At 43.3% G+C, this 25,439-nt stretch overlaps 1 protein-coding gene and 1 pseudogene across 1 annotated transcript in view; both read right to left on the minus strand.

The window, feature by feature from the left end:
• Positions 1-6,481, minus strand: part of PYGL (glycogen phosphorylase L) — a 40,761-nt gene extending 34,280 nt beyond the window's left edge. The window contains exons 1-2 of the mRNA XM_059373175.1: positions 5,870-6,481; positions 1,570-1,671 (exon numbers count right to left, since the gene is read on the minus strand). Coding sequence (XP_059229158.1) covers positions 1,570-1,671; positions 5,870-6,112 — 345 coding nt within the window. The 5' untranslated portion in view covers positions 6,113-6,481. The remainder of the gene's footprint in view (positions 1-1,569; positions 1,672-5,869) is intronic.
• A 316-nt stretch (positions 6,482-6,797) lies between these two features.
• On the minus strand, positions 6,798-24,691 carry LOC131999433 (fibroblast growth factor receptor substrate 2-like; annotated as a pseudogene).
• Positions 24,692-25,439: the final 748 nt, after the last annotated feature.

The raw sequence follows: 25,439 nt of genomic DNA on the forward strand, positions 1-25,439 counted from the left end.
TAACTGACAGATTTACAAACAGACACATTAAGTTAGAACCATGCTTGAAGCTGATGCCCGGGGTTTCCGTAGAGCCAACTACTTGGATCCCCACCCTTCCACCAAAGGTGGCTTTCTCACACAAGTCTTAATAACTAAACCTCCTGAGAGTTCAAAAACGGCCTCGCCTCTGTTTATTTCTGAAGGGGTTTTCAAACGTGCTTTCCGGGGTTTATTGGGGTCCTTGTGCAAGCCTACAACACAATGTGGAAGCAGCTTAAGTAATAAGTATCACACCACTGTGTAAATCGAGTAGCTGTGAACAAACAACAGTAAGGTAAAGACACAGCTGCTCTGGAAACCCTTTAGGGCTAATGCTAACACTCAGGACCTTTTCAGTTCTAAACATGGAAGTCTACAGTAGGCTGTAAACCTCGAAGAGGCTGATGTAGGTTACTTCACCCCTCTGGTTATATGCCAGGCCAGGCGAGGTGTTTTATTTTCACATGCTATCAGGGGAAGCAAAGAACAGGGACATGGAGGGGAGCTGCAATGATTCTTTCATAGAAAATATCTAACCGCCATGAAAGAAACCAGCCCTTCGTGTCAGTGGCTGGCCACACGAGACAATCCCATGGGAAGGACAAGGAGCTGTTTGGACTAGACGGTCTCACATTTAGAATGTATCTTTGAAAATACACATTCCTCCTTTCAGTGCCATGAAAAGGATTAAGAACTATTTGGTTTTTGGCAGGGAGATCCCTGAAGTTCGGGAGAAGAACAGTTAAATACTTTCCATAAAAACAAATTAGCATAATAAGTTTAAGACCCTGAGCTCCTCATTTAAGGAGGAAGTATATTTTACAGTTCAGTTATCAGTAAAGAAAGTATGTCAATGTAATTAAAAAAAAACTCATTATTTATACATGTTGCCTTGATACATGAGTAACAGTCAAATTTTGATCATTTTTAAAACTAGATAGGAGGGGGGCTTGGCTGGCTCAGTTGGTGGAGTGTGTGATTCGATCTCAGGGTTACAAGCTCCAGCCCCACACTGGATATAGAGATTATTTAAAAATAAGTTATTTAAGGGACACCTGGGTGGCTCAATCGTTAAGCATCTGCCTTCCGCTCAGGTCATGATCCCAGAGTCCTGGGATTGAGCCCCACATGGGGTTTCCTGCTCAGCAGGTGCTTCTGCCTCTCTCACTCCCCCTGCTTGAGTTCCCTCTCTCAAGGTGTCTTTCTCGGTCAAATAAATAAACAAAATCTTTAAAAATTCTTTAAAAATAATGAAAGTACATAAGAGCCCAAAGTCTTGTTCAGATGCTAATTCCTAAGATGTAATTTGCTGGGGAGTGCTGTCAAAAACTGACAGTGAAGAAAATTCTTGTGAGGCAAAACCAGTTCTCTAACTTTGTTTTTCTTAAACCAGAGATCTCCACTAGTTTATATTTCTAATTGTAATAGCTGTAGCTAAGGAGCAATTTTTCACTTTTTTTTTTTTTTTTGGTGTTATATTCTCAATTGAACTTGAATTGAACTTGAAATTTAAGGGGAGAGAATGAAAGAAATACGGAGACAACGTACCTGGTAAATGGCCTCATCACAGGCATTTTGCAGGCCAAGGTTGATCATGGTATTCTGTAATGTTCGGCCCATGTAAAATTCCAAAGAGAGGTAATAAACCCTCTGAAACAGAGAGGTCAGGTGAATGCTGTAAGACCAACACTATTTGTCAACATACAAACACAAAAGGTCACCTGTAAGACACAAACAGGCCAGACCAAGACAGTCTCATTTGAACATGAGACTCCGAACGATGGATGAAAGGCTAAACACAAGCAAAACTGACAGCTGGCTTTGAGAAAAACCATTTTATACCTTTCTTTTGGCAAAGTAGTTTTTATCTCAGGGGAGAGAACAGCAAACTCCTCCAACTAATTAGATTCACTGTTTTGTGTGTGTGTTTTCCTTCCTGTTCACAGCCTCATGAATTACGCATATGTTTGGGACAAAGAGAAATCAGACTGTCACAGCTCATCACTCATTTTGTAACATATTTATATGATGATATTCAGGTGAGGTTGACTGTGATCATCTCAACTCATCCAGGAAATGTAAGGATTAACTCCTTCGAGATGCACACAATGGCTAGAACTTAGCCAGTGTGTCTGATTACTGCAAGTAATACTACAGTTAATTATTTTAGAATAAAATGATTCTAGAAAGGCCATGGTCTGTCAAAAACAAAAGACTACCTCAGGTTTGCTGCTGTTTGTCCTTAATTAAGTGGGAAATTTCTCTAACAACTTAGCAACTGTTTGCCTTTGACCTAAAGCCAGGTAAACACTTTTTGAGATGAAAGTGAAAGGTGCCAAGGTCAGAATTGCCTAAAGCCTTTCAAAATACAATCTAAGTTTAACTAATTAAAGGTTTTATTTATTTATTTATTTATTAGGCAGAGATCACAAGTAGGTAGAAAGGCAGGCAGAGAGAGAAAAGGAAGCAGGCTCCCTGCTGAGCAGAGACCACCCCCCCCCACCCGGTCCCCACCCCATGCAGGGCTTGATCACAGGACCCTGGGATCATGACCTGAGCCCAAGGCAGAGGCTTTAACCAACTGAGCCACCCAGGTGCCCCCAAGTTTAACTAATTAAAAAAAAAATCAGCATAGACTTCAGACATTTTAATATCTTCCTAAAAAATGTTGTTGCTTAAAATAAAGTTATTGAGTAAGCACCTCATTACACAGCAGACTTCATAAGCACATGAATTTAAGGTGATTTCCTATTTTCCCTTAAGTAATTTTTTTGGGGGGAACCTCACCTCACATTTGGGGATAAAACTTGAAAATCTTGAAAAACTGATCCTCTTAGTCAGAGGTCTCTAAACACTTAAAACATATTACTGGTAGCAAAATATTTGAACATCTCCAATACACCTTATAATTATATGCATGTACTACTATTACTACTGATATTTTATGTAAATTTTCTATAGAGTGGACATTTTTGAAAGGCTTATAAAGAAGACATAACAATAACCAATATTTTAAAATGTTATATTTAGTCCTAGCATCAACCAGAAGACCCAGATGTTTCTGGGAAGATCTATGAACAGGTGACAACACAACTGTAACTTGCAGGACAGTCAAGAGTTGAGCATGGAGACACATGGTGGTAGGGGGTGGCATCCCAAATGACAGGTGCATTGTGGGCAGAGGCCCAGATGTGGGGAGGCAAGGGCATGGACAGGGACAGCAGATCATTTTGGTGGGAGAGCAAGGTGAGCCCAGGAGGGTAATGGGAGGTAGGATAGGAGGGATCCGTTCACCTGAACTCCAGGACTGTGACAGGCAGTGGGTGCCATATTTGAACAGAGGGCAAGATGTGTTGCTTTAGGAAGTTTAACTGGCTACAGCACACAGAATGAGATGGGATTGCATACCCAAATGCCTTCAGGAGCCAGGCAGAGAAAATAAATGTGTAATGAGAATCACATGAAACAACGAGTCCTGGGCCACTGGGGTATATGTGTCCTGCTCGAAGGCACTGAAATTTTAACTGCTTAAAGGCGTGTTCCTGGCTAAATGAAGCACAAGAGCTAGCCATATCCAGCCGCACGCTGCCAGCTTTACACTCATGGGAAGCAAGGTAACGATGCAGAGGTCTACTTCATACACCAGTAGCCTAGGCTTCCAGCGCAGAGAAGGGAGAATGCAGGAGTGGGTAATTTCAAGAGAACCCATGGGAACCAACGGACTTTGGCAATGTGCTGAATGGGGGATACAGGAGGAAATCAAAGGTGAGACCAAAGTTCTGCATCTGGGTGACAGGTTGGCAATGCCATTAGAATTACATACAGAAGATAGCCAGGATGCAGATGATGACCTGAGTTTGAAGAAACAGGGAGAGGTCTAGGTATGTTCACTGAGCACTCAGAAATGCAGGAATCTGAAAAGGAATCCAGGCCAAAGGTCCAGATTAGGGGTTCATCTGTATGGAGAGCAGGGGAGACACTTACTGGCTCTGCTGTGTTCTAATGAAGGCAGGAACCTTCTGCTTAGGGGAACAACTGCCACAGTAGAGATATTTTATTAAAGTGTGGAATGAATTTCGTTCACTGTGGTATCCCCAGCCTATCCCCATCAGAATATTTGGTTTATACCTGAGCTGAGGCAGGAAAGTACTGTCCAGTGGGAAACTAGCCAGAGGACTGGAGAACAGTAAAGTACCAGATAAGCCAAGGGAGGAGAAACACACAAGGTGAGTGTATTCTGTAGTGCTAAAGGCTATGGAGGGGTGTGTGTGTGTGTGTGTGTTGGGAAAGGCTAGGTTCTAAAATATGCTCATCATCTCACTCTCCAGTTTAAAAACTTAAAACAGGGGTACCTAGCTGGCTCAGTCCTTAAGTATCTACCTTCCTCTCAGGTCATGATCCCAGGGTCCTGGGATGGAGCCCCCCAACCCGCTCCCTAATCAGCGGGAAGCCTGCTTCTCCCTCTCCCACTCCCCTGCTTGTGTTCCCTCTCTTGCTGTGTCTCTCTCTGTCAAATAAATAAATATATATATATTTTTAAAAAATAAAAAAAAAACTTTAAAAATTTTATTTAATGGGAGGTGCGGCCCCTCCTATGCAAATAAAAAAAGTACAGTAGACATAAGTACACACCAAGTGATTTCTAAGGTTCTATTTTAGCAGCTGCCACCTTTGGGTAGAGATCTAGGCTTCCAGGGTGTGGAAGTATTTGAAAGCTTTGTAACAGCTGCAGTTTCTTATTACAAGTATTTACTTTCTTTTGCTCATGGGTTCTTTGGACTAGTCTTTTTTTCCCCCATGTTTTTACATATTAAAAATATTCCTAATAGACGTTTATATGCATTCCCCACTGCCTCCTTCACCCTTTTCAGTACGCCCCCAGCCAGTCTGTCCGGTTTTCTCTCCCAATACATATTCACACCCCTCTCTCTCTCTGCACAACACAATGCTTCTCCCTGCCAGATCCTTTCCAACCACCCCCGCCCCCCCGCACTCCCCTAATCTTCCAACATTCGCCAGGTGGAAATAGTGCCCCTCTGTGCGCCCAAAAGCTCTCTAAGGAACCTTGCGTCTTGGATAAGCCCCTGCGCCATGGATAAGGGTGGTCAGGCACAGTCTTCCCCAGCAGCTTCTGGGGTAGGGCTTAGAGTCAGAGAACCACCTGACCCTCCACCTCCATCCCCGCAGGAAACAAGGAAGTGCAGGAGCTCCACACCCTACTCCTCGGAACTGGTGGGCGTGACTGGGCGGAGTTCTGACAGTGGGGCGGGACCTCTGCTCCTCCCTCTTCACCTCTCTCAGACCCCGGAGAACACAGGTCATCCACGGATCCCCCCAGGTCAGCCCCTCCAAAGGACCTAGGGGCAGTGAGGCACGCTCCTTCGACTCTTCTGCCTCCTCTCCACTGCCCCCGCCCTATCCCGAGTCCCCGCTCTTATGACCTTTTGACGGGCGTCTGTGATCGTCTCCCTTCCCTAAACATTAAACTTAGCCAGAGCATGGCTTTCGTCAGTTTTGCTCGGGGCCTAGAACCGTGCCTGGCTTTCACCCAGGAGGCGCTCTCCCATTAACACTTCCCATTAAATGCTAATGTGGATGCTCCCAAGTTTGGGAAATCAGCGGACAGACGAGGGAGGCCCGGACGCCCACTCCCCGGCTGCCGCGGGAGCCCAGGGCGCGGCGACTCGGGTGGGTCCGGGGCTGGCGGAGCGGCGCAGCGCCGTCCCCTGGGCGCCCCCCACCCCACCCGTCCAGCCGGACTCCGGGGTCACTTCCCCGCGGGGAGCGCGGTGCGGACAAGGGCGCGGCGAGGAGGGCCACTCCGGGGCCACCTCCCGCCCGGCCGTACCTTGGGGCACTTCTCGTAGTAGTACTGCTGCGTGCGGATCCAGCGCCCCACCAGGTGGTCGCGCACCGTGTGCGCCAGCGCGAAGAAGTAGTCGCGGGGGGTGGCCACGTTGCGGTCCTTGACCAGCGTGAAGTGCAGGTGGCGGTTGAAGCCCTTCTTCAGCTCGGCCACGTTCTCCACGCCCACGATGCCGCGGATGCTGATCTGCCGCCGCTTCTCCTGGTCGGTCAGGGGCTTGGCCATGGCGGCGGCGGCGGCGGCGGCGGCGGGCAGCGCGGCGAGCGGGTCTAGCGGCCGAGGAGCTGAGGCAGGGCGGAGCGGGCTGCGGCCGCTTTTGAGTGGGAGGAAAGTTTGGGGTCCGCCCCTGGGCGCGGCGCCGCCCGGGGCTCCAGCTCTCGGGCCAGGGGGGCGGAAGGAGGGCCTGGCCCGCCCCGGACTCTGCGGCCGCCGGGGTGGGGCCTGCGGGGGGCGCGGGGCGCACGCGTGGGACCCCGGGCGGCCGGAGTCTGCGTGCCCGCCGCGCGGGGCTGGGGCGGAGAGGGGGGCCGGGAACCCCTCCCGCAGGGACCGTCCCTCCGGGGGCTGGGCTGAGTCCCCTGGGCCGTCCGAGGTGGCACCTACGGCCCGTCACGTAGCCACTCGGCGACCAGCTTCCGGATCCGCGAGTCCCGGAGGGCGGCGACTGGTCCTGGCCACCCGCTGGAGATGCTCCCACACTGGAGGATGTGTGTGTGTGGACCACGGGCAGACCTTTGTCTGACGCGCGTCTACTTGCTGTGCCCCTGGCGTTATCACTTCTCACCTGGAATGGGGTCCGCCGTAAGCCTCTGAAGGGAGCCGCCCGCTTTTACTTCAAGCCCTCCTTGAATGGCCCCATCCTGGATCCCAGGTCTCAGAAAGAGATCCCAGGGGCCTCTTCTGCTTTCAGTTATTTTTCGAAGACTCGGAGCCACGGATTGCTTGACCCCTCAGACCCATTCCCAGTTGGCCCCGTCAAAAGCTCCCTACTGCTCATCTGTAGAGAAGGGTCGGTAAGAGTCAGAAAGTCCTGCACTGGATCTTCGGGCTGACTAGGAGTCGGGGAGCTTTTCCGTCAGGCCTCTTGTTCGAATTACCTCTTTAAAGGAAGGCGGCCGGGTGGAGTAGGGAGAAAAGAGAAGGGTATGTCTGTGGAAAATGAAGGAAAACTCACGGAGCCGGTTGCCTTGTTGACATAAAACAAAGTAGCCTGTGTTGATCTGCAGTACAGGCTGATCTTTGCACCGGTGTCCCCAGCTTTGGTGGTGGTGGTGGTAGTGGTGGTGGTGGGGTGTGTGTGTTTAAGCCTGGGCAAAGGCAAACACACGGTATTTTAGGATGTCAGAGGCTTTTTCTTCTTCAATAAAGGGTAGTATTATCTATTAGATTCTATTAGGAACAGTCCATTGCCTGAATTGCCAGCCTTGCCAACAAAGGCTTATGTGATTCCTGGTTCCCAACTACTGTTACCCAGTGGGCGTGATGATGGAACGGGGCTTGGGGAATTGCTGAATAAACTGTCCAGACCTCCCAGGACAAGTCTAAGTTGCCCATTGTCGGCAGAGAACCTTGTGGGAAAGTGTCTTAGTGTGGTCGACTGAGAAGCAGATGCTGAGACATGATTAAACATGCAAAGATTTTTATCAGGGCGAATGCCTGAGGGAGAGAAAATAGAGAAGGAGCCAAGTTAGCCTGCGAAAGCATCAGGCCGTGAGGCAAGCCTGAGCACCAGCAGGGAGGGGAGAACGGGAAGGGGGCATCCCAGGCTGCCCTGCAGTCCTAGGAAGAACCACCAAGGCCACTAGGTTGTTCTGGAGCCAAATTCAACTGTCAGAAGTATCCCCATGCTCTTTGAGTCATGCTGGGAGGTGGGGGGGGGGTGCCCTGGAGGCGTGGCTTCTGCACGTGGACAGCAAGGTTATCTGGGGCCCTTGGTCACTTATGCTCCCTGTACTTCGAGGTCTCTCAGTCCCATTCTGGTGGCCACTACAGAAAGATAAACATAGGTCATCATAGATAAACATAGGTTAACATAGGTTAAACATAGGTTAACAAAGGTTAAACATAGGTTAAAGTAGGTTAACAGATAAACATAGGTTAACAGTCACTGTGTTTTAAGGTAGAGCTTATTGGGTTGACAAACCATCTTCAGATTAATCAAAACCACAGCAAGCATTTCCTGAGGGCTCTGGCTAGGCGCTTGCCATGTGTTCCCTCATTTAATCCTGGACAAGTTGTAATTTTCTTCCCATTTGGCAGATGAGGAAACCGAGGCTTAGAGAAGGTACGTAGCTTGCACAAGATCCCGCAGGGAACAGGCTGAAGAGGTTTTCTGCATGTTGTTTTCCCTCTTCTGAAACAGGGTTTGGGATCTGTTTTGTAAACCTGAATTCTGACCGCACCTCCCCTGACCTATTTACCCTATCCGCTTGGTTTGTTCCATACTGTCCCCTGGCCTTTTGACCTACTTCTAATCAGTTTTGAAATCCAGGGAGATGTCAGAAGTCCAGAGTGGCCCCATGTCAGGTCACTTGGGCTCCAGAGATTGGCAGTGTGAAAGGTGAGCTTTATGTTCAGTGAGCGTGTTTCACTACATTCCGCTCAGTATATTTAATGTATGAGTCTGTCAACCAAGGGGACTACCCAGGCTCTGCTGTTTTAAATATTTAGCATATTTATTATAGATTTATTATACTATCAAATGCCCTAAGAATCTGTAGACAGCATGGTTGACGGAATTGCCATCTCTGTAATTGGCCGTGACCGTGACCATTCACTTGTTACCTGAATATATCTGACTTATCTTGAAGCAAGTGAGTGTTCCTGGCACTTTCAGGTCCTGTCATATTTGATTGCTCATTAATATGGTAGTTTGGCTCATTAGGTGTGGTCCAGTGGGAGTTCCTGAAAAGCCAGAAATATTTAACAACCCATCTCTTCCCGTCCATCAAATCACTGATGGTCTTAATATGCCTGCCGGGGAATAGGCTGAGACTGGAGAATCACGTAATGCCTCCATTTCGACTTCTGCAAAATAATACTGAAGCTCTCTGTCCTATTCATTCCACAAGGTGGGTAAGCTCAAAAAAAGGCATGCCTGGAGAAGTGCTAGGGTATGTTAGAAAGCATTCTTAAGATGTCAACTTTGGGCTGGAGATTGTGTTTTTGAAATGATAGTCAATATGTTTTAGTATTCTCCTGGGAGTTTACTTTTTCCCCATCTCCCTTGAGAAGCCCCTCTAGCCCTTGGGCTTAGAATCTCTGAGGAAAGACATGAGCCTTCCTGGTTTGGGACTGCTGGCCCTTGGGAGCATTTGGGAGATGCAGGAGGAGTGAGGGCCAAGGGGCTGAGGAGACTGGGGCAGGAGAGAGAAGGTTACATAACAGTTGTGGGGGGAATGGTGATGTCTCTGGTCTTGAAGTGAGGAGCTTGGAGCCTGCTTTTCTGGGGAGGCAGCAGAAACCCCGGAAGCCTGAGTCTGTGAAAGCAGCCTGGGATGTTGCTCTCCTTCGTTGGAAGACCCAGGGAGGTGGCAGGACCCCAGGGAAGGTGTGGCTGCTTGGAGGCTTCCAGAAGTCAGGGCTTAGACCTGTTCACAAAGACTCCCCACCTCCAAGGAGCCATTAAAGACCCAGTATGAGGCTGACTCAGCAAATCCCCAGGGGTAGAGATGTCAAGGCCTGAGCCTTCCATCCCCCGCCCCTTCCATGGTGCTTTGGTCTCCAAATGAATGGACCGTTTTCTCCTTTCCTGGAAAAATGAACGCTCAAATTAGAAATTAAGCTGATATATGAAAAATAAAGTTGCATTTTTTGCACAACTGAGTTTATATGCTGTTTGTATTTGCTTTACCCTCTGCTATCATTGCTAATGCAACAACACATGTTTCAGAAAAAGCTTTAACTTTTTATGGGAACAAATGAGAAAATTGATTCTGAGGACATTTTGCAAAGAGATATAAACAAATCCTAACAAATGAAGGGAAGTGAGAAATGGGCTAAGCACAGGGTTTCAGCAGATAATCATGATGGCACATGCCCTAAAGACAGCATCCCAGTAACCTTGTTTTGGGCCCTCGGTCATGCAGATACCTACGTGAGCACATTTGGCTTCCCCTTTGTGGGCGATTGATTAATTGTAAGCATTAACCATATAAAAGATAAACCATGAAAAACAAACTGTGGTTCCCTGAAAAGCTGCGGTTCTCCTATACAAATACTAGTTTTTAGAATTTTGTTTCTTTAGAAAGTCAATCTAAGGGAATCACCAACATAGGTTCTTAAATGCCAGATATTTTCTTTAACATTTCTGAGCTGTTTAAATACCAACCTTTAAAGCTCTAATCAGTAAGGTGTTTAGATACTGAGGACTTCAAACATATAACACAAAGAAATATAGCTTCTTTTTCACTTAATATTTGCAAGGATGGAGCCTGGGAGTTGGGATGAGGCATTAAAAGCCATTCTCAAACACAAATGCAGGGCTCTTCTTTTTGCATTTCTTGTTGTCTTTGGTGGATTATAGTTCATAACGCATAGTTTTGCATAGCATAATCTATCTGTTTCTCATTTTCAATATTTCTAATTTGTCAATTTATTCAAAAAATATGTATGCAGTGACTACTATGTATCTAGCATGGGCTGGGCACTTGAGATACATTAGTGAACCAAACTGACTAGAGAGTAGCCAGTTACATTGTTTCCCCGTCACTCCGTTTTTTGGGGACTACCTCCCTCCTTTTATCTCCCTCCCACCCCTTTATTTTTAATAATAAGTCTATATACTTATTGGGTATATAGTATATATTGGGTATATATATGACAGGGGAGTGGGTCATTTGACAACCTGACCTGGTTTTATAGCCATGACTATAAGTCTCCACTGTGGTCATGTCCCAGTTGAAAGAAGGACCTGAAAGTATTGGCCAACTTGGAAAATCAACAAAGCAATGATTGAATGAGCACCCACTGTATAAATCCATAGTGTTCACTGCTAATGGTATAAAAAATACAGGCTATGGTCTCTGCCTTACCAAGAACTTTTAAACTATGTTAAGGTACCACACTCACATAAAAATATGAGGCCGGTGGGGGGGGCCTGGGTGGCTCAGTTGGTTAAGTGTCTGACTCTTGATTTCTGCTCAGGTCATGATCTTAGGTTCATGAGATTGAGCCCCGGGTGGGGCTCTGTGCTGGCTGTGGAGGCTGCTTAAGATTCTCTCTCCCTCTACCTTTGCCCCTCTCCCTCCCTGCTTTCTCCTTCTTAAAAAAAAGAAAGAAAAATAAATACATAAATAAATTAATAAATAAAATAAAATACAAGGCAGACCACACTACAGTATAAAAATAATTAGCCCAGATCTTGAGTGATATCTAAGTTCACAGGAAAGAAAGAGTGACTTGTCTTTGTCTTAAAGGCAAATGACAACAGCTGTTTCTCCTGTTTTTCTTTCTGGAAGTTCTAGGTCCTCCTCCACCCTCTTGAATGATAGTATCTTAGTCATGGGATCATAATACACTTCCAGTTTAAGATGAAAACATGAAGCTTCACTTCACTCATTATTTTCATTACGAATCATCTTTCATGTTTTTGAGGATAAGATTTAGTGTGAGAACTGCAGAGACAGACCCATACCAGCAGGTGGAGGAATTTGCCATTTGAACTTGACATCTCAGGTTATTCAGTGGTTTGGCAAGATGGTGATTGCAATTTTAATTACTGTTTTATTTCTCCTTCTTTGTTCCGGATATCCATGCAACAAAACACCCTGAAAAAGATACCCATAATCCAAAGATGGTAAATCAAAATTGATTATTTTCATCAGTCCAGCCAGAGCATAAAGTAGATGACACTTACTCCCTTTCAGAATCTTCGATGTAAAATATTGAAATCTAAAGGAATAATTTATGCTGAGACAGAGTACTGGAGCAGTCTTAAATTTTAAAAGAAAAGGGACGCTGGGTGGCTCAGTGGGTTAAAGCCTCTGCCTTCAGCTTAGGTCATGATCCCAGGGTCCTGGGATTAAGCCCCATGTCGGGCTCTCTGCTCCGCAGGGAGCCTGCTTCCTCCCCTTTCTCTCTCTGCCTGTCTCTCTGCCTACTTGAGATTTCTCTCTCTCTGTCAAATAAACAAAAAATCTTTTTAAAAAAAGGGGTTTAAAAAAAAATTTAAGAAAAAAAAAAGCATGGGATCTCAACATTTTAAAAAAATTATTTATTTGATAGAAAGTATGAGCAGTCAGGGGATTGGCAGTCAGGGGAGCGGTAGTCAGGAGAGCAGCAGGCAGAGGGAGAGGGAGAAGCAGATTCCCTGCTGAGCAGGGAGCCCGAGATGTGGGGCTCCATCCCAGGACCCTGGGATCATGAGCTGAGCCGAAGGCAGACGCTTAACCGACTGAGCCACCCAAGCATCCCCGAGATCTTAACATTCTTATGCTAGGTTTAGAACACCCTCAAAGCTGGGTGTGCTTGTGGGCTCCCCAGTCACCCGTAAGAGTTTACAGGATTAGACTAGCAGAGTGGAGGGATCTCCACTGGAGTCTGTCACATGCTTTCAAGCCCATCCCGTGTTTTCAAGCATGTCGGAACTGATGAAACAGCCCTGAGTGAAGCCAATGTGCCCGCGGCAGGTTGAAGTCATCTGGGAGGAAGTCAAGTCATGTCCATTGTGGGGTTTACGTTTATATGAGCCTGTCTAGCAAGCTGTGGGTGGCTGGTGAGGTCTGAGGAGCTTCCTGGGTGACAGCTCACCCTAAGGGCAGAAGGAATCTGCTGATTCGATTGAGCCGGGAGGAAGCCTTTGTTGTCAGAGGGGCCTGGTGGGTCTGACTGGGACAGTGTGGCCCTTTCTTGATTGTGTTCTGTAGTCTAGCTACTTAGAAGCATGTGCCTCATTGGGACATGGAGGGCTGTCGGTAAAAACGGAATGAATTTTCACACCAGTTTTATAAAAAAATGCTCAGATCCCAGAAACACTCTTTTCCCTTCCAACGTGAACAGGTGAGTCATTCTTTTGCACAGCTTGGAGGAGGGTCGCTATGAGCTGTTAGCTCAAGTGGCATGGGGGTTGCCTGCAGAACTGGGAGCACGTGGAGACACCTTCTGGACACTCCCAGAAATACAGGATTTGCCATGCAGGGGTTGGAGGTTTGGTAGCAAGAACCAGTGACATTGTGTTGGAGTTAATGGGATGTCCTCTGACACAGAGGCTTGTAAGAACTGGAGAAATAGGCATTATGGATATACTATTAACCAGGTTCTTACAATTATAAAGCATTTACTAAAAGAATCTTCATTACGGTCTCTCTCATTTGATGTGTAAGCTCTTTTACAAAACTCTATTAATCTTGGGTATTATTTTTATAGCAGTAAAATACACGCTGGTGAATAAACCTGAAGTGTGTATCACAATGAAGTTTATAAATGAATAACTCATGCAGACTCACCTAGATTGGTCTACAGAACGTTATGAACAGCCTAGAAGCCTCTCTTAGACTATTTCCACTCTCCCTCTCTAAGGGTAATCACCACCCTGTTTTCCAATATTACAAGTTACTCTTGCCTCTTTTGAACTTTGCATAAATAGAATTATACAGAGCATCTATATTCTGTCTGACTTGTTTTACTCAATATTAGGTCTACAAGTTTCATTTATGTTCTTGCCAAACCTCATATTTCCATTGCCGTATAGTATTCCATTATATCAATGTAGCACAATTGCATTTATGTTTTACTGTTGGTGGACATTTGGATTGTGTCCAATTTTTGATTATTATGAACAATGCTGTCATAAGGATATCCGTACATGTTTTTTTCCTGAACACATGCTTTCATTTCTGTTGGGAATGTAATAGCTGGGTCTCATACAGAAGATTTAATGGCATCTTTTTTCCTTCCTGACATCGAAAATGTAGTTTGCGTATAGATATATATTTCTCTTGAAGTAAAGGGATTGAAGTAGTGATGGAAATAATTTGACCAGAAGGCTAGGAAGAAAGCATTGGGATTGCTCAGACTAGCTGGGTACCAATACTTTTGAATCATCATTTGTTAACTTAAGTTATAATAAATGAGAATGCAAACTATGTCATTGCTCATCATAAATTTAGAAACAATTAGATTAGTTTTCCATCGTTACCTAGAATATTCTAGCATTTCTCCTCCTGGAAGCTAATTTTTTTATTAACCTTAGGGAGATAAGCTTAGGAAAGTAATTAAAATTTTTAAAAAGTTATTTCTGTACATCAGCGGAGATGGTTAAAATTTGTGATGTTTACAACTGGATGCTGAAAAACATCAGTGGGTTTTCTAATTTTTTAAAATTTCAATTTATCTGTTTTATGTGCTGACCATTGTATTTCAGGAATTTCAGCTATGAAGACTGAATGGAAGGGAATAGCACTAAGTTTGGGTCCCAAAAAACAAACGTTTTATGTTCTTGGCCTTCCCTAGAATCTCTGTGGCCAAAAATATCTTTAGGATTAAAGTTACCTAGTTGTTCTTGGCACCACACTGCAAATTCTGTATCTAACCTACTAGATTTTCACTTGGATTTGTTGAAAATAACATTATTTCTACTTGTTTCTTAATTATAAAACTAGCATGTGTTTATTCTAGAAAATAAGGATGACATATAAAAATATAACAAATAAAAATCTCATGTAATAGCATCATCCTTTGTTAATATTTTAGAATATTTTCTTTTAGTTTTTAAATTACCCATTTTTTACAAAGCTCTTTTATTCAATGCATGTTTTTGAGAACTTCCTATGTACTGATGTCCCAAATGAATAGAACCAGAGATCCTGTGGTCTCTTACAAGATCTCTAAGACTTGAGGTTACCCAGCAGAATCCAGAACAACTCCAAGATCAGAGATGGCATGGCTCTGGGAAGAGTGACCTCCAGGAGACGGTGTAGGAAAGAGATAACATAGGGACCCTGAGACTGCTGTTCTTAGAAAGACTTGCTTGCAAGTTTGGCCTTTGTCCAGCATCTGGAAACTTAGAATTCAGGAGTTTTCTCCCCATTCCCTAACTGATAAGGATAGTCTACTGTTTGTGCAAACAATATGTTTACGTTGAACACCTGCTCTTCTTCTGGGAAGCTGGAATTTTGACACATGGTAGTTTCCTAAATGAGGGGCCTCCAATAAAAACCTTGGAATCTAAATCTAATGAGCTTCTCCGGTAGATAACACTTTGCATGTGTCGCCACATGTGGTTGTTGGAAGAATTAAGTACATCTTGTGACTCCACTCATAGTTTCTGGAAGCTGGTTCTAGGTTCAGCAGGACTTTGTCCCATATATGTATACTTGGGGGGGGGTGCTGATTTTGCTTTGTATCCTTTTTTCTTTTTGGGGGGGCAGTAAACTGTACCTATGAAGATAACTATATCCTGTGAGTCCTTCTCGAACATCACTGAACATAAATTTTGTCTTGGGGACCCTTGATATGGTGACCCACTGGGAAATGAGTTACTAAATGAGTCCTTACCTCTAATTTCACGGTGACCCTTAGGATAAAGCTGAGAATACAGCTCCCTGAGTGGGTCTCCTCAAATGCCATACTCCCAGAGTAGAGATTTGGGCACGATAAAGGGTTTAATGTCCCAGGTAACTTATAGCCACAGGAGAGATGGGGAGACTGTTCAATGCACATCCTCCTCTGCCCTGATCAGTCCTGTTGTTGAACAGTTTCACTGGTTTGAAAAAAAAAAAATCAAAACTACCGATATTGTTCTATATACCTTCAACACAAATATAGCCAAACATTTAAGGCAGACCAAAAGCATGATAGGCATGGTTTCAATTGACAGAACTGACCCACAGAAGAGAAAGAAATAATACAGCAAAGAAAGGAAATCTAAAAAATAAGGACAAATAAGTAATAAAATTGAGAAATTTTTATTTATAGAGTCTTCTTACTGAGAACATGGTATGTGTTAGAAGAAATGTGTTGCTTGGGTGCCGGCTTATTCTCAGTCAATCCTAGGCATTTTGGTTTACTCTCTAATCCCCAAATCACTTGGTTTCAAGCACTGAGACACTTCTCACTTAAAACTGGCACTGGTTTATATGAGTTAAGAAGCATCTTTAACGCCTTGGCAGGGAAGGTGGTCATAGAAGAGAAGTATGTCACAACACAGGAAATATCTTGAAATCAATGATCAGATACCACTGAGCCCAAAGACCATCTGACACACTTTGAGAGGGAGTTCCTTTCTGGCTGATTCTTCCCTTGGATCCTATTTGGCTTCCATGTTCTTAGAGACCACCCTTTTAGATGGGAGTGGCTTTTCCCACCTCTTCTTTCCCTTGACACCCCCCAACTGCAATCTCCGGCTGCGAGGAGGAAAAAGAAGTCTTCTTAAAATAAAATAAACAAGCAAACCCCCACCTATCTGCACTCACATTACTGCAGTTTAGGTCCTCATTCTCCGTCATCCATCCTTGCTGGGCGGGGCTGGGGCTTTCCTTTTGTGTGATCAGAGTTTCCCTTAAAGCATTTTTTTTAAAATTTATTTTTTATTTTCAGCACAACAGTATTCATTATTTTTGCACCACACCCAGTGCTCCATGCAATCCATGCCCTCTATAATACCCACCTTAAAGCATTTTAACAAAAAATGGTGGAGGGCAAGCAGGTCGTCCGTCCCCCCCCCCCGCCCCCCCCCGCCTAGCCATTGTCTACAGTGTCCTCCATGCTGCAATGGTTGCAGCTTAAAAAATTGTAGTCCTGGGGCACCTGGGTGGCTCAGTGGTTTAAAGCCTCTGTCTTCAGCTCAGGTCATGATCCCAGAGTCTTGGGATTGAGCCCCATATCGGGCTCTCTGCTCTGTGGGGAGCCTGCTTCCTCCTCTCTCTCTGCCTGCCTCTCTGCCTACTTATGATCTCTGTCCGTTAAATAATTTAATAAAATCTTAAAAAAAAATTGTCCTAACACCTTCCCTTTTGTTCTGCTTCACTAAGAAAGTTACTTTTTGTCATCAAGAATATTATTAGCAGGACATCCTGAGTGTGGCTGGCCTCTGGAGCTCTTCCCGCCTGAGCCTCCATGAGCCAGCATCACCTCCATCGCTCGGTACTCCCTCTGCGTCCAGCTGTGGGTGTTCTGAGAGGCAAGTCTGGAGTGGATACAAAAAGAGGCAGCACCAGGACAGAGCTCCCTGGGTGTTATTTTGTGCAGGCCCTGGCTTTCTGACCCGGTGCTGAGAGTGGGGGTGATTTATGCTCCTTTTCGGCGCTTCCCAGTTATTTATGCGGCTCTGTCCCCAAGGGTGAATTCTGTTTATTTCAAGAAGTTCTCTTAGCATCTTGGCTGTGATGTTCCACAGTCCCGTCCCTTTTGTGCGGACATGGGGCTAGATGCTTTTTAGGTCCTGTCAAATGGCTGACAGGATTTCTAATGCTGTTGAAACTTCTATGTTTTAAGCAGCTTCTATGAATATCTTCGTGGGAGTTTGTAAGAAGCAGGACAGGAGATTATTACCCTGATAGAGCAATAACGTGGACACTGAAGGCTAGGAGATTTGATTAATGAGGGAAAGGGAAGAGAGACTGAGCAGAGTATGGCTTCTGAGGCAGGAATGGGGTACAGTACAGCTGTTGGAAGCTTTCTGTCCTTAGGATACTGTATCCTGGTGAGAGGAGATGAACTGAAAGGAAAGTGAGTGGATACCAAAGAGATATCTGGTTTACTTTGGAATTCGGCCGGGATTGGCTTTGGTCTTAATCCTCCAAGACACTAGCTGGGCAATAGAGCCTAAAGAAGAAATCCTTTTCATACCAGCCTGGCGATCCTTTGAGAGGGCCAAAGCCAAAGGCCAGGGTTCAGGGAAACAGGTGTCTACCAGAATTTCTCCAAATCCTTTAAAAGAATTAAATTTTATTTTATGATGTGAGAACATTTAATGTGAGATCTAGTCTCTTGGCAAATTTTTAAGTGTACAACACAATATCGTTAATGGTAAGTACAACATTGTATAGCAGATCTCTAGAACTCATTCATGTAGTTTAATTGAAACTTTATGTCCATCGATTAGCAGTTCCCCATTCCTCCTTCCTCCAGTCTCTGGCAACCACCATTCTACTCCTTGATTGTGTATATTTTATTTTATTATTTATTTATTTTTAAAGATTTTATTTACTTATTTGACAGAGAGAGAGAGTGCACAAGCAAGGGGAGTGGCTGGCAGAGGAAGAGGGAGAAGCAGACTCCCTACTGAGCAGAAAGCCTGATGTGGGGCTCGATCCCAGGACCCTGAGATCATGACCTGAGCTGAAGGCAGACGCTTAACCAACTGAGCCACCCAGGTGCCTGACTGCATGTATTTTAGCACTCACATTGTTCAGTGCACATTATTCATAATAGCCAAGATATGGAAACAACCTGAGTGTCCATCTATAGATAAATGGATAAAGAAAATATGATATATACATAAAACGGGATAGTCTTCAGCCTTGAAAAAGAAGTGAATTCTGTAACATGAAACAACATGGATGAACCATGGGAACATCAGGCTGAGGGAAATGTGCCAACCACAGAAGAGAGAACACTACCTGACTCCACTTATAAGAGGTATCTAAAATAATCAAATACTTGGAGACAAATCATTTTAATCTATTCTAGGAAAAGAAGACTCGTGTCCCTCTGATCCCATACCAGTCAATGACACCTTCATGCCATGTGTTTCGTTCACAAGACCAGAGGGAGCTGAGAAGCTTGACCAATATCAAGAGTTAAAGGAATGTGCACAGGTAGCTGTGGCTGGTTTGTTCACATGTACAAGGAACAGCATATAGGAAATAGTTGTTCCTATTGAAATAATGCTTAAAAAGGTCCCTGTCCTCCGAGAATTTATTCACATAAAGTATTTGTCTAAAGAAAGTTAAAACTTGAAAACTCTTTAAATCTATTCTTGAGGATCCACAAAACACATGTAATTTTAAAACTGGAGTTGTCATTTGTTATTCCACATCTCAAGTCAAACAGCTTTGCATGCAAGGGAGGAAGCTGAGCAGCCCCCTGACCCCAGGTATGTGTGGATTAGTGCTTCTTTCCTATTTGGAAAGTAGAGCAGAATGGTTAGGAGTGAAGACTCCAGAACTGCCATGTGGGGTTTCTAATTCTAATTCTGTCACTTAACAGCTGTGTGACCTTGCGAAAATTACACTAACTTTTTTGCTTTAGTTTCCTCATTTTTAAATTGGAGAACAACAATAATGCCAACCTCATAGGGATATTGTGTAGATTAAGTGAGTTAATAAAGGGGAAGTGTTTGGAATAGTGCTTGGTGTATTGTGAGTATAATAATAATAATATTATGAGTATAATAATAATATTATTACTTGCCCTAAGAAACATCAGTGTGAATGATACTCATGGAATGAAAATCTTGTAAAGTTATTCAAGGCCAAATCCTTCGCAAACTTCTTCCCCTTCCCCATCCACATTGTAAACATTATATTTAATGATACACTGACCGTTCTGCATTGCCGGGATCCTGATGAGATGCTACATTAGACATGCCACTTACTTTTTCACTTAATCCTCACAATCAACCTATCATGTAGGTACTATTATCTCCAGTTTATGACAAACAAAGTCTTATTGAGGTTAATTACGTTCTCTAAGCTCATATTGAATGTGGTTCATGTAGGTAGGGAATCCAGTTTTTATGACTCCATGTTTAAAAGAGTCCATGTTGACACAGAGGTTCAGATTTTCAGATCAGCAAGACCTGAAGAATGATTTAAAAAAAATTTTTTTTTCATATTGAGTGAATGTTTTTATCAACTTGAAAAGTAAACAGCATATAAATAAATACCGGACAAGGGCAACTTTGTTATAGAATAACAGCAAGTTCCAAATGAGCCTTCAAAACAATTGAACCAAAATACAAACTAAACAACAATGATCACATAATCCACTTTCAAAACTGTATACGAACTCAAACACTTCGTTTTGTTTTGTTTTTACATTTTATTTAAATTCTAGTTACTTCACATACAGTGTAATATTGGTTTTAGGAGTAGAATTTAGGGGTGCCTGGGTGGCTCAGTGGGTTAAGCCTCTGCCTTCGGCTCAGGTAATGATCTCAGTGTCCTGGGATTGAGCTCTGCATTGGGTTCTCTGCTGAGTGTGGAGCCTGCCTCCCCCCCTCTCTCTGCCTGCCTCTCTGCCTGCTTGTGATCTCTCTGTGTGTGTGTGTCAAATAAATAAATAAAATTTTTTTTAAAGGAGTAGAATTTAGTGATTCATCACTTACATATAATACCCAGTGTCCTCCCTAATGCCAATCACCCATTTACCAACCCCCACCCATCTCCCCTTCAGCAACCTTCAGTTTGTTCTCTCTAGTTAAGAGTCTCTTGGGGCACATGGGAGGCTCAGTTGGTTAAGCGTCCAAATCTTGATTTTGGCTCAGGTCATGATCTCAGAGTCGTGAGACTGAGCCCCTGCATGGGGCTCCATGCTCAGCAGTCTGCTCAAGATTCTCTCTCCTTCTCCCTCTGCCCCTTGCCCCTATGCATGTGCTCTCTTTCTAAAATAATAAATAAATCTTTAAAAAAGAGTCTCTTATGGTTTGCTCCCCTCTCTTTTTTCCCCTTCCCATATGTTCATCTTTTTTTGTTTCTTAAATTCCACATATGAATGCAATCATATAGTATATGCCTTTCTCTGACTGACTTATTTTGCATAACATAATACACTTTAGCTTCATCCGTGCCATTGTGAATGGCAAAATTTCATTCTTTTTAATGTCTGAGCAATATTTCCATGTATATAAATGCCAGATCTTCTTTATCCATGCATCAGTCAATGGAAATTTGGGCTCTTTCCTTATTTTGGCTATTGTTGATAATACTGCTATAAACATTAGGATGCATACACCCCTCTGAATCTGTATTTTTGTATCCTTTTGGTAAATACCCAATAGTGCAATTGCTGGGTCATAGGGTAGTTCCATTTTTAATTTTTTGAGGAAACTCCATACAGTTTTCCAGAGTGGTTGCACCATTTTGCATTCCCACCAACAGTGTAAGAGGGCTCTCCCTTCCCTTCATCTTCATCCACATTTGTTGTTTCTTGTGTTGTTAATGTTAGTTTTAGACATTTTAGACATTCTGACAGGTGTGTGATGGTATCTCATGGTGGTTTTGATTTGTATTTCCCTGATGCTGAGTGATGTTGAGCATCTTTCATGTATCTATTAGCCATTTGTATATCTTCTTTGGAAAATACCTATTCATGTGTTCTGCTCATTTCTTAACTGGATTGTTTGGGTTTTGTGTGATGAGTTTGATAAGTTCTTTATAGATTTTGGATACTAATACTTGAGCAGATATGTCATTTGTAAACATCTCCCATTCCGAAGGCTGCCTTTTAGTTTCATTGATGGTTTCCCTCACTGCACAGAAACTTTTTATCTTGATGAAGTCCCAATAGTTCATTTTTGCTTTTCTTTCCCTTGCCACTGGAGGCATATCTTGTAGGAAGTTGCTATGGCTAGTGTCCAAGAGGTTACTGCCCGTGTTCTCCTCTAGGATTTTGATGGTTTCCTATCTCACATTTAGGTCTTTCAGCCATTTTTGTGTATGTTGATAGAAAGTGGTCTAGTTTTATTCTTCTGTATATTGCTGTCCAATTTTCCCAACACCATTTGTCGAAATGACTGTCTTTTTTCCATTGGATATTCTTTCCTGCTTTGTCGAAGATTAATTAGCCATATAGTTGTGGGTCCATTTCTGTGTTTTCTATTCTGTTCCATTGAGCAGTGTGTCTGTTTTTGTGTGAGTACCATAATGTTGTGATGATTACAGCTTTGTAGTATACTTGGAAGTCCAGAATTGTGATACCTTCAGTTTTGTTTTTCTTTTTCAGGATTGCTTTAGCTATTCAGGGTCTTTTGTGGTTCCATACAAATTTTGTTTTAGCTCTGTGAAAATGCTGGTGGCATTTTAATAAGGATTGCATTAAATGTATAGATTGCTTTTGGTAGTATAGACATTTTAACAATGTTCTTCCAATCCACGAGCATGGAACATTTTTCCATTTCTTTGTGTCCTCTTCCATTTCTTTCATAAGTGTACTATATTTTTCAGAGTACAGATCTTTTACCTCTTCAGTTGGGTTTATTCCTAGCATCTTTTGGGTTTTAGTGCAATTGTAAATGGGATTGATTCCTTGATTTTTTTTGATTGCTTCATTATTGGTGTATGGAAATATAACATATTTCTGTACATTGATTTTATATCTTATGACTTTGTTGAACTCATGTATTATTTCTAACAATTTTTTGGTGGAGTCTTTTGGGTTTTCTACATAGAATATCACGTCATCCGCAAATACTGAAAATCTGACTTCTTCCTTGCTGATTTGGACGCCTTTTATTTCTTTTTGTTGTCTGATTGCTGAAGCTTAAGACATCCAGTACTAAGTTGAACAATAATGGTGAAAGTTGACATGCCTGTCTTGTTCTTGATCATGGAGAAAAAGCTCTCAGTTTTTCCCATTTGAAGATATTAACTGTTGGTCTTTCATACACAGTTTTTATGATGTTGCATGCTCAAACATCTTAAATTGAAAAAGACATTAATCAACAAAATAAGACATCTTAAATACCAAAGGAAAAAACTAAACTGAAGGCAAGTGGCAACCTGATGGCATAAATGCATCCATAAAACAATGTTATTGTTAGTAATCTCCAGGAGAGAAACTTTCAAGAGTTTGCAGTTCAGATTCCAAATATTTTTGGGTAAAGTAACCCGAGACTGATTCTTGAGTGTAGTGTAATTCTTTTCTTTTCTTTTTTTTTTTTTTAAGATTTTATTTATTTATTTGACAGAGAGAGAGAGAGCGCACACAGCGGCATAGGAGGCAGAGGGAGAGGGAGAAGCAGGCTCACTGACAGAGAGCCCAATGTGGGATTTGATCCCAGGACCGTGGGATCATGATCTGAGCTGAAAGCAGATGCTCAATGACTGAGCCATCCAGGCATCCCAAGTGTAGTGTAATTCTGATTAAGATATCTGGGCATCCCTTTAAATAATATCATGAGATAAGTAAACAGAAAATCTTGTCTCCTTTTTGCCTTTCAATATACCAAGAACAAACCATATTCATGAACATAGGACTCTTTCTAGTGACTCAGAAGACAAAGGAACTGATTGGTATTTAAGGTGGTGTGGTACCTCTATTTCCTTTATGTATGTTTTGGCTCAGTCAAAAAGCCTACAATTAATAACATAAAAAACTCCTCAGGTTACATGCTGGAGGCCATATACTATAAATAGTGAATCTATAAATATGACTTTCAAAACCTAGAGTTATCTGTTAGCAATGCACTGTATCAAGAGGCTTTCTAAAATGTCTAAAGTGCTAACCACGACTTAGACATGAATGATATGTGTTAAGTCCAGAATACTGATAAAAATCAATCAGCATGTCGCTCACTCAACTCTAATTTTATTTTATTTCATTTTATTGAGGTGGTGAGGAAAGAGAGCACAAGTAGAGGGAGGGGCAGAGGGAGGGAGAGAGAGAATCCTAGGCAGGCTCCATGCTCAGCACAGAGCCTAACACAGAACTCCATCCCAGAACCCTATGATCTTGACCTGAGGCAATATCAAGATTCAGATGCTTAACCCACTGAGCCACCCAGGTGCCCCCAGTTCTCATTTTAAATAGGCCCTGTGAGAACGGGAATGCTGAATAGTATATACTGAAATTAGTGTTTTCTAATGAGTACCTGTACTGCATTAATTCCCTTTGGTTAAGGAGGCACATGAAATAGGAAAAAGTCTTACCAGTCTATACAAGGAGTTCGTGTTTAGAAATGACGAAGTGCTTGCACCTTCATTTTTCAAAACTTCACAAAGGTGCTCCCATGGGCAGTCAGTACTATTATTCCTGGTCTTCCTAGATGCACCACCACCTCTGGCTGTGCTTTCTGCAAATCGGACAGAGCGGCAGCTCTCGCGATGTCTGTCACAGCCTACAGCTCTGCGCGCTTGTGGGCTTGCAGAAGGGGTGTGGTTGGCATGTTTGGAGTCCGAGGGTTGTTAGAGTTGCTGCTGCTTTCCTGTGCATAAACGAGCCATCTGTATTCTAAACCTGAGCCCCTGATACCAAAGTTAGAGACTGTCTGCGCACAGTCCCAACGCCTGGAATATTCTATTTTGGGAGCACTGGGTAGCACCATTCCTTACATTCTCTGTATTTACACTGGATCTAGATTATTTTGGCGGCTGCTTAGAGATAGGGTCTTTGGTACTAAATTATCATCTTCCTCCTTACTTAGCTTGTGGGCTTCTCGTTTGGGATAAAGGAGGCAAAGATGGTAATTTCTGTAATTTAATAATGCAGTTCTTCTCTGAGCTGGGTTGTTGATATTCTGGGTATTTGAGGCGCTACCGGATGTCAGACGACCTCTCCTGAGCCCCAAGGCCCTCGGCATTGATCACCCACTTATATTTTCACCACCAGCTGGTTAACAGAAGGCACATCTCAGCTTGTCACCGTCAGATCCAATGTCCCGTTCTTCTGCTGACTTGGTCTCTTTCAAGTTGCTTCACTTTCTCTTTTTCCATTAACTGCTTCTGAACAGGTGTCGGTCCTCCTAAGACAAATTTGCTTCCTTCAGGTTCAAGAAGAATCTGAGGGTCTCTTCCTCCATGCAACTTGGTTCTTCTTTGGGTGTGCTGCTCTCAGCCCTAGAAATCCTCGCCTTCCATGGGACGTGCCCGCTTGGGTGCGCCTTTTTCCCTGCACTTCTTGTGCTCCTATAATGTTGACAAAGGTATGTATTCAGTCCTAGGATCTTTAAAAATAAAATTTTTTTTATCGGCTATGTTGATGTTTAAACTGTGAGAAGAAAATTCCTTGTTCAGTTTTGAGTAGCTTAGAGGCAGTGATATCTTGTGTTCATTTCTTTGAAAAGATGTATTAGATGTAAAGATGTAAAATTGGCTCTGGCCCCAGTTTCAACTGAGCTATGGAAGCGCTATTGTTTTTCAGGCTCCATCATTTGTGAGCACCTAGTATTCTGAGACATAATGTCAATACTGAAGAGAATATTCCCCTTCACTGTGTATTCTCTGCAGAGATCGAAATGGAGCCTCCGTGCTTCTGTTATTTCCAAAATACTTGCTTTTGTAAAAAAAACAAACAAACCAAAACAACAACAACAAACAAACAAACAAAGCAAAACAACAACAAAAAAACACATCACAGTAATGAAAGTCACAGACCTAAACAGCCCTCATTCACTCAAATCACTGCATTGATAGAACTGTCACTTTCCTTTGCTCATTTGGCTGCCAGCACCCATCACCACTTTTCTGGAAACAGCCCTTGGGTTGGATGCTGTGGTTTGGGTTCTATGTCACGATGTCCTGCCCTCTATCAGCTAGGAGTCAGACAGAGAACCCAAGCAAAAATCACATCTGTCTTTTTGGGATCAAATCTTGAGCAGAGAGAAAAAGTTGGGAAAGACTAGAAGCATTTGAGCAGGCTTTGTGTGGCCCAGAGAAGGTCAATTGCTCATCAG

This window comes from Mustela nigripes, chromosome 13, assembly GCF_022355385.1.
Source record: "Mustela nigripes isolate SB6536 chromosome 13, MUSNIG.SB6536, whole genome shotgun sequence".
NCBI lineage: Eukaryota > Metazoa > Chordata > Mammalia > Carnivora > Mustelidae > Mustela > Mustela nigripes.